This window comes from Chaetura pelagica, unplaced genomic scaffold (genome assembly GCF_000747805.2).
Source record: "Chaetura pelagica isolate M959 unplaced genomic scaffold, ChaPel_1.0 scaffold37, whole genome shotgun sequence".
NCBI lineage: Eukaryota > Metazoa > Chordata > Aves > Apodiformes > Apodidae > Chaetura > Chaetura pelagica.
The window spans coordinates 4,294,137-4,303,701 of record NW_009954567.1 but is presented as its reverse complement, the minus strand read 5'-3'; the positions used below and the strand labels follow the sequence as shown (position 1 = coordinate 4,303,701).

General features: G+C 37.1%; 1 protein-coding gene across 1 annotated transcript in view; it reads right to left on the bottom strand.

Annotated features, from left to right (window-relative positions):
• Window positions 1-9,565, bottom strand: part of CWC27 (CWC27 spliceosome-associated protein homolog (S. cerevisiae)) — a 111,904-nt gene that overhangs the window by 21,228 nt on the left and 81,111 nt on the right. The window contains exon 13 of the mRNA XM_010005410.1: window positions 1,338-1,447. Coding sequence (XP_010003712.1) covers window positions 1,338-1,447 — 110 coding nt within the window. The remainder of the gene's footprint in view (window positions 1-1,337; window positions 1,448-9,565) is intronic.

Genomic DNA, 9,565 nt, shown 5'->3' with positions numbered 1-9,565 from the left:
AAATAGACCTAGTGACATAAATAATTTCAAAATCTCATAGCAGGCATTTTAGCAGCGGGTGATTAGATACCATACTGTGGATCTAATAATGTTAAAAATTGACCCTTGCAGAACTGTAAGATGGGGATTTACAATACCTAGTATGGTAAGGAAATACATAACTTTCCTCCTCTTTTTTGACTCTTCGATGCGGAAGGATGGAGGATGGAAAATGGTATTGTGCTGTATGATGAGGTAGGAAGGATGCAAGGCTAGAAGAGGCTCTTCACAGATGAAATAGATTACAAAGTTCTTGATTACTTATTGTTGAATCGTTGCCAGCAGGGTTACATAAATAAAAACTAAGATCTATTAAAATACACATCCCTGTGATCTCATAATGCTTTCCTATGATGTCCAGAACAGGGCTGATGTGAATTCATTAGCAGTGGTTTTCAAATGCCTTGATCCACACTGCCAACCAATTCAAGTTAATGGGCTTTTGAATGTTTTGAATGAATTGTCATAAACTTCTTAGTTCAGAGCTAAATCAATCTGCCACATGTATAAAGGTTTGCCAACTGCTGCTTTGAAGTTACTAATCCTCAAGTTTCCAGCCTCTTCCACCATCAAGAGCTGAATATGAACCGCTTCGTAGCTGAACTGACAGGCACTTGTAAACCAATGAACTTGATGCACTGCACAGATTTTAAATTAATGGTATTTTCCACTCCACAGGATTTTGCACATATTTAACAATTCCAAATGTTTGTATTTTAGAAAAAACAAGTATTTCTGTCAAACTTTACTTTGCTCACATTTGCATACTAAAGTTTACATGCATCCTAAGTAATTCTGAAAAATAATTTTCATTATTTTTAAGAATTTTCCTGTTGTTCTGTTAAAAAGTATTTATGTTGGTTTCATAATATCAAAAGGTATGAATTAATTTAATTTGTTAAAAACATAACTTAAAATTGTTAAAAAATCAAGCTTGGATAGATGCCAACTATGTGAGCTTCTGTCCTAATATTACGGCAAGCTGCAGAGCTAAGCACTGTAGAGAAATGCAAACTCTTGTAAATGTAATCAAGGATAGTTTTGCATGGGTAGCTTTTTCTTTGGAAGATTTTAGTGACTAAACTGATAGCACAACCAAATACACATTGAAATGTGAGTTACCTAGCCACCTGGAAAATCACAATTGGGGATTGGAAGTGTAGATGCGATTTTTTATGCATAATAACGTTATTTGAATGGAAAATGAAGCATAACACTTTAAAACTTTACTTTTATATAAAATAACACCGTCAGAACTTATTCTGGATTTTTTTCCCCCCAGGATGTCAAACTCTTACCTGATCTTCTCGAGAAACCCCTTTCTTTGGCTGCTGTTTCCGCTTGTCTTCATATTTTCTTTTCTCCTGGAGGTATTCTTCAACAACACTGTTTGGAGCAGGTTCGTCCTCTGAATAAGGAAACATATTTGGTTAAACCAATTAAATTTTGGTTTATGATTTAACATAAATTTGGAGATAATTTGTAACTTCTGAAATACCAAGGAAAACACTTCCATAAAATGTTTCAGTTGTATTGCTTTCTCAGCTAGTAGAATGATTTGCTACTTGCTGAAATGAAAAACACGACTCTGTACTGGGCAGACAAAGAGTCCAAAATTTTTTCTTTTTTATTAGCAGCCAGGGAAAGCAGGGTAACGGAAATAAAACCACTGATGTTAAGATGAGAAATGAAAACTGTTGAAATTTCTTTAACAATTTTACTACCTTCATTTCTGAGGATCTTTCTTGGAGCAGCCAAACTCTTGTGTATATTAATATTCTGTAACTATTTGATACAGAGTAGACAAATACAGACACATTCAAAGTTTTCTTGTTTTGTAGGCTGAAGGAGCCACAAATCATATCCTTGATCTCGGGGAAAAAAAGTAACATTTTTACTTTAAGCAGAGTCCACCTTGTCAACCTGAAAAAAACCCAACCTTTAGTAAGAAAGTGTACTTTTGAGCTACTTGACATAGTGCTATTCACATTTGTCTTTTTTTTTAACAGTTTACATACAGAATCATAGAAAGGTTAGGGCTAGAAGGGACCTTAAAGATCATCTAGATCAAATCCCTCTGTGTGGGTAGGGACACCTCCCAGTAGACCAGGTTGCTTAGGGCCTCATCCAACCTGGCCTTGAATATTGCCAGGGATGAGGCTTCCACAACCTCCCTGGGCAACCTGTCCCAGTGCCTCACCACCTTCATAGCAAAGAATTTCCTCCTAGTGTCTGATCTAAATCTTCCCTCTTCAAGTTTTAAACTATTGCCCCTTGCCCTCTCCCTACATGCCCATGCTAAAAGACCTGCCCCAGCTATCTTGTAGGCCCCCTTCAAGCACTGGAAGGTTGCTGTAAGGTCACCTCAGAGCCTCCTCTTCTCCAGGCTGAACAACCCCAACTTCCTCAGCCGATCTTCATAGCTGAGGTGCTGCAGCCCTCTGATCATTTTTGTCACCCTCCCCTGGACTCGCTCAAAGAGCTCTATGTCCTTCTTATGTTGGGGCCTCCAGTACTGGACACAGCACTCCAGGTGGGGTCTCACAAGAGCAGAGTAGAGGGGGAGAACCACCTCCCTCGACCAGCTGGCCAAACTTCTTTTGCTGCAGCCCAGGACACAGTTGGCTTTCTGGGCTGCGAGCACACATTGCCAGCTCATGTTGAACTTCTTATCCACCATTACCCCCAAGTCCTTCTCTGCAGGGCTGCCCTCAATTCTTTCCCCTCCCAACCTGTATTCATGCATGAGGTTGCCTTGACCCAGGTGCAAAGCCTTGCACTTGGCCTTGCTGAACTTCATGCAGTTAGCATGAGCCCACTTCTTGAGCCTGTCAAGGTCCCTCTGGATGGCATCCCTTCCCTTCTGCATGTTGACTTCACCAGTTTGGTGTGTCAGCAAACTTGCTGAGGGTGCACTTGATCCCACTGTTCATGTTGGTGACAAAGATGTTAAACAGCACTGGTCCAAGTACTGACCCTTGAGGAACATCACTCATCACACGTCCCCATTTGGACATGGAGCCATTGATCACAACTCTGTGAGTGCAACCATCCAGCCAGTTCCTTATCCAATGAGTGGTCCACCCATCAAAACCATAACATTCCAGTTCTGAGACCAGGATGTCATGTGGGACAGTGCTGAAGGCTTTGCACAGGTCCAGGTAGATGACCTCTGTTGCTCTGCCTTTGTCCCATCGAGGCTGTGACCCCATCGTAAAAGGCCACCAAATTAGTCAAGCAGGACTTGCCCTTAATGAAGCTGTGTTGGCTGCCACCCATCACCCTTTGGTTATACGCTTGTCTTAGCAGAACCTTCAGGAGGACCTGCTCCATGACCTTGCCAGGCACAGAGGTGAGACCGACTGGCCTGTAGTTCCTTGGATTTTATTTTTTTCCCTTTTTGAAAATGGAGGTTACATTCCCCTTTTCTGGGGATTTCTTCAGACTGCCTGGACTTTTCAGATATGATGGACAGAGGTTTTGCAACTTCATCTGCCAGTTCTTTCAGCAGCCATGGGTGAATCCCATCAACTCCCATGGACTTGTTCACCTGCTCTTGTCTACAGTGGGAGGATCTTCTTTACTCCAGTCCCTGCCTTTAGCTTCCACAACTTGGTGGGTGTGACCAAAGTCCTTGCCATTGAAGACTGAGGCAAAGTAGCCATTGAGTACCTCAGCCTTCTGTATGTGTTGGATAACCAGCTCTCCAGTTTCCTTCTGGAGTGGGCCCACGTTATACTTTGCAAAGTATTCACTGCCATGACAAATTAATAATTTAATTGAACAAAAGCTCAATTTAAAAATTGATCAAGACCATCCTTTCACATTTTCTTCTTCTTGAATAGCATTAAGACATTTTGCGTAATGACTTAGTGACGTGATGAATGCATATACACATTTAGGGATGACTAAACAGCTAAATGAATGAAAAATCTGCCATAAAATCTCATGCAGTGTATAATCCGATAAACTGAAGAGAATAACCAAGTATTATATAAAACTATAAATCATAATGGCTCAGCTTCATCTTTCCCACTCTTACCTCAGTCTCTTCTATTAATAAAAACACCTCATTCTTAATTACAGATAAAGGTCTTTGAAGAAAAAGCACCAGTCTTTGCATAAATGCATCTGATGAAACTTGATGACTGTGTGGAACAAAATATAACATCTTGTGTTCCTAACATTTAATGTCTATATAAATAATTTGAACTCCAAAACCACCTGCTTTCTTATAGAAAAAAAACCTTTCAGGCAACATTTACCTAAAGAGTGGCTTCAAAACAAACCCCATTTACCCACTGATAAGTGCCCACCTATGATTAAGCAGAAGAACTGAGAAGAAGGTTCTTGAAAACTTATGAAAATGCCTGTCTCAAGCTGGCCATACATATTTAAGCCTCTGATGCAAACTTTAATACACATACTCTGCATTTAAAGAAGATGTGATCCTTAGTGTCACAGTCCGATGGTGTCAGTAACATGTTTTGACAAAAATTTTAATCTAGTGCAACTCAAACTCTCAAACAAATAGGTTAAATTCTCCTGCAGTTGTGTGTTTGTGTATTTTTATCTCACTCACATGGTTGTCAGTTACTGTTAACACACATAATTTAAATTTCAGCTTAAGCCTTCTCTTGAGATTATTGGTTTTTTGGGTCTTTGCCTGTTACAGTTTTTCTAATCCTTTAATTCTCTCTGCCTCTAAGGAAAGCCTCTGCATAAGTCAGACACAAGATAATCAGACACACCTGAATTAACTTCAGAGCAAGTCAGCCAAAACAATTACACACTTGTACGCATAATACTTCTGTATCTTTCCTTAAAATTAAAGACATGCTAGGTCTTTCAAAACCACAAACAGTGTCTGTATTTTAATATGAAGAAAATATTCAGGTCTGATAAGCAGCAACTCTTTGGTAAATTATTTAGTGTGTGCATGAATAATTAGGTAATTAGGAAGCGAAAGAAACCACATGTAAGGGAGATCTGTTGCTGGGAAGAATCCTTTTAAATTGTAAAAAAACCTTAAAATGTTAAAATAGATTGCTGGCTACCACTTCAAACCTCCCAGTCAGCATTCAAGAACTCCTCCAAATCTTTTGCAAGAGAGCTGGAAAAAAGAAGAACCACCACACTGTACAACGGATTTGTCCTTCACATCAAGCTTGACAAACTTAGGTCTGCTTGCTGATCCAGCAGAACCATAAGGATCATTATACTGGTATTAAAATACTTATGGTTCAAACTCCTTAATCTGATTTATTCATACAAAAACGAATAAAACGTGATATGGAAGCAATCAGTGAAAAAAATATTAAATGTCTTAAGTATTGCAAGATGCAGAAGATACTAGTTTAAGTTACAGAGATCTTGCACACTTGTGCCCTAGAGGCATCTCATTACAAAGTGTAAATAGTATCAGGCAAACGGAAGGAGAAAAAAAAAATTAAATAAAAAAGACAACCTCCCTTATTGAAAATATACTTCATCCTACTTTCAGAAGAATTTGTAAGTACATTGCTGTTTACCTCAACTAGATTGAGTTACTGCCAAGATATCCTTCATCTTACTGTGACAAAAACTAGCATTTAAGTAATTTATCTTTTTTTCAGTTAGATTCTTCTACTCAGAAATAATCTAACCTGAAACTATGTTTTTGGGACATGGTTTCCCATGATAGCCTGAAACTAAGGAGGAGATTCAGAAGTATTTAAACCAGAAAGGGAGAGATTGATTTAAAAAAAACAAAAACAGAATGGTTTATTTTGCTCTCACTTAAATCAGGAACAGTTCAAATTATGTCAGCTTTTAACTATAAAATTGCAGAAGTGTAACAAAGACACGAGAACTTGATCCAAGGGTGTTGAACTCAACTAAATGACAGTCTGGATGGTTTTGGATCAAACCCTAAGCAGAAAGAAGAGCAGAAGAGAAAGGCTGATAAAATAGTTTTAAGCTTAATTCCTACACCTGGTAAATTTAATAGCATAATAAACACTCAAAAAAAGTTGCATCACATTTGCTGTATTTTGGGAACTGCAACTGAATTTAATATTCCATTTTATGAAAACCAGGAAGAATAAATTCTAGGACTGCTGACTGTGGTAGATCAGAAAGTCTTGCCACTGTTTATGCTGACATTTGTATTGGCCTTAATGACTGGGCTTCACTTCTAGCACTACATGTAGGGTAACACCGGCCTCTTACCTACACACATTGTGGCACAGAAGAGGTTACAAGTTGAGACAAATGTATTTCTGACAGTATGAACACAACTTTCCACAGTACAAACTTTGCTATTCTATTGTTTTGTTATTTGTATCAGTCTTGGCAAATACTGTAATAATGACTGTCCTTGTAACAAAGGAGGTAGATTCTGTATAAAATGTAGAGATTTTGTTTCTTTTTAAAGAAAGAGATAATGCAGCTGTGCTAAAACATTTTTTTGGAGAAAGAAGCAGCTTGGCTTGCTGAATGTATTATCAGAAACACTGATCTTCAGAAGGGCAGAAATAATACATATTGTAACAGAGAAAACTATAAGCTGTTGCTCAAGGTTTAATGTCACCATAAAAAAGAAAGAGTCTACAGTGCTGACAAGTATCAATGAAAGATTTATGGCTTATATTTTTTCTTTGATGAGGTAACAGCTAGCATGAAGATTTTTACACCGGTAGACTTAGGTAACTTATATTACAAAACATTGTTGATATTCTGAATTTCACAAAGGCAATCCCATTAACTCTTGCAATGCAGTTTGCATATATAAGAATGAGTTCATGCAGAACCAAGGTAAGATAACAAGAAGTGTACAAAGAAATCTGTATCAAAAGACACCCCAGTTTATTTAGCAAGGTTTGTACATGTTTTAAACGTGGTGGAGTCATTAAGTTTTGTTAGTATCTCAAATGCATTCTTTAGCAACTCAAATGACACATTTCATATAATAAAAAGCCTACTGGACAGAAATGTCAATAAATGCATGGTATAGCTAGACTCAATACCAAAGAACTGAAAAATCCTGGACAACTTCTTATTTGAAATGAAAGAAGTTATGACTGAGTGCCATAATAAAAACAAGAGGCCCAGAACACATTCCTGTATTTCTGCAGTACATTCCATTTTCAGCTATTCATCAATATTCAGTTTATATTGCATTCTTCTGGAATTATAGAAATATGAAGTACTGGTTTTAAAAATTCTAATGAGATTCAAGTCTTGAAAAGAAAAACTACTTGTGCTCCAAAACAAACAAACCCCTTATGAATTACTAAAGAAATTCTGATATGCCTTAGTATTTCATGATTTAAAATGGAATTCCTATCAGAAGTGACAGGCTATAGGCCACTTTCTATAATCATGATCTGAGACAGGTGACACACTTCTTCTGGAATCCAGGAAGAAGTGTTCTTTCAGCATTAAGCACTACATCTATGAAAATAAAAACATTAATTTACTGTGAAGTAGTATAAAAATTAATATACCAGAAAATATAACATGAAATAATATTGCACTTGAAAAAATTAATAACACACTCTCTGGTGTTATTTTGTTTCAGACTAATTCTACTTCTGGATTTCTTTGTACATTTAACTTCTATTCAGTTACCGCTACAATAGCTCTGGACGTCCTAGGTTCCTGAAAAGCCACTGTTTGCTTACAAGTTAGATAAGAATCAGGAAATATTTACTAACTGCGAATAAGTGGAGAGATTTGCTTAGAAAATGAGCTTCCAGGGTTGGACTGATCACTGGAATTTCAGTTTCCTACAGTGAAAAAAGCAACAGTTCTGCAATAAACTTACTAGTTCGTTATCCAACTCCAACAATAAAATCTTAGAAATGATTTACAGAATCGCAGAATTGTTCTGGTTGGAAAAGACCTTTAAGAGGTTCAAAACATGACTCTGAAAGAGCAGAGCCCACTGATCTGTAAAACAGTGAAAAACTTTAATATGCAATAGTGGAAGTCTCTAGTGAATCTTTTCTGAACTTTGGTAGCTTTTAAGTACACAGTCCCAGACCAAAACATGGTTTTGGTCATGGTTTTCTCATGTCAGTTGATTTTGAGCACGAGCTTAAGACTACTACTAAAATAAACACTGGCTTACAGTGAGGCTTTTGTCCTCTTTTCTTTTGCAGACAGAGAAGAGGAAAAAGCATTCACTTCATCATGGAAGAGACTGAATAGGTACGCTGGGTATTATTGTATGAGATTAAATGAGGAAAAAGATGTAAATAGTACAAAAAAACAAAGGTCTGCAGTGGCACAATGAAGATGCATACTTTGATACAATGCAGGTACACTACATAAATTGCAAACTCTTCATACTTAAAGTATTTATTCTGGATTATGTTGTTTTCAGGATGTTTGCACGGGTCCACAATTCCGTTAAAGTCTCACAGAGAAAGACGCTTTCTTGAAGTCTGAGACAGGATCTAAATATTTAAGTGCCACTGACATTACCCAAACGTAACAACAAAACTGAAATAAAACAGTCTTGAATTGGTATCCTTGCTAGATTTTGAGTTTTCTAAAAATCTTCAATAATTTGATTCCCATACCACAATTAAAAACAAAGCAGAGTATATTTTATGCCTTAGTAGAATTCTTACACTTGAATGTTCATTTTTCTATTAGTCATTAGGTTTCTCTGTTCAGACAGTATTTTTGTAGCTTTTCTGCTTTCTCATATGTGACAACTGAATTCCATCATCCACAGATTTTCAGACAGATTACAATAATGTTCTAATATAAAAAACTAAAATACTGTTTCTTAAATACTACTACTATTTAAAACCAGCATGTATTGAAATAACTGGACAGATGGTATTTGTCTAAAGCCAATTGCTCTGAAGTATATTTACAGGTTTCACTATAGAATAGTGTATCTTTTTAAAATATTTGATTAAGTACTTCAAAAGGCTGAAGTAATTCAGCACTCAAACTATAATGTTTGATGTAATTTCTGGCATCACAACAGGAAATGTCACATAAAAGAAAAACATCTTATTTAAAGTAAGGTCTTGACAGTAGTCTGGCATAGTCAACAACCTTTTTCACAAATTGGAAGTCTGGCTGTAATCAAACATGTATGGAGGGAATTAGAGTTTTTTCTCTGTCCTCTTGAAACAATGTAGACACTTAAATTTTCACATACCCTCAATCTTCTTTAATTACTCTAATCTCTTGATACAGATCTGCCAGAGCACATAGAAGAAATGTGTCGTGCTGCAACCCATCCATTAGCATTCTCCCAGAATGAGCCATGATCCTGCAAAACGTCTAGTATGATCTAAACCTTATTCTCACAGTTCTGTGGTCTTCAGTGAAATTCCCCCACCCCAGTTGCAAATTCTGGCTGAGACACAGTCTTTACTGATCAAGCATAGAATCATATTAATGCAGTTTCATAGCCTCTGAACTAGCATTCTTTCCTAATGCAGCCAACTCAGAACATAGGCAGACACTGTGCAAGTGTCTGCACCATCTGCATAGACGGATCTGATACAGCATGACATTC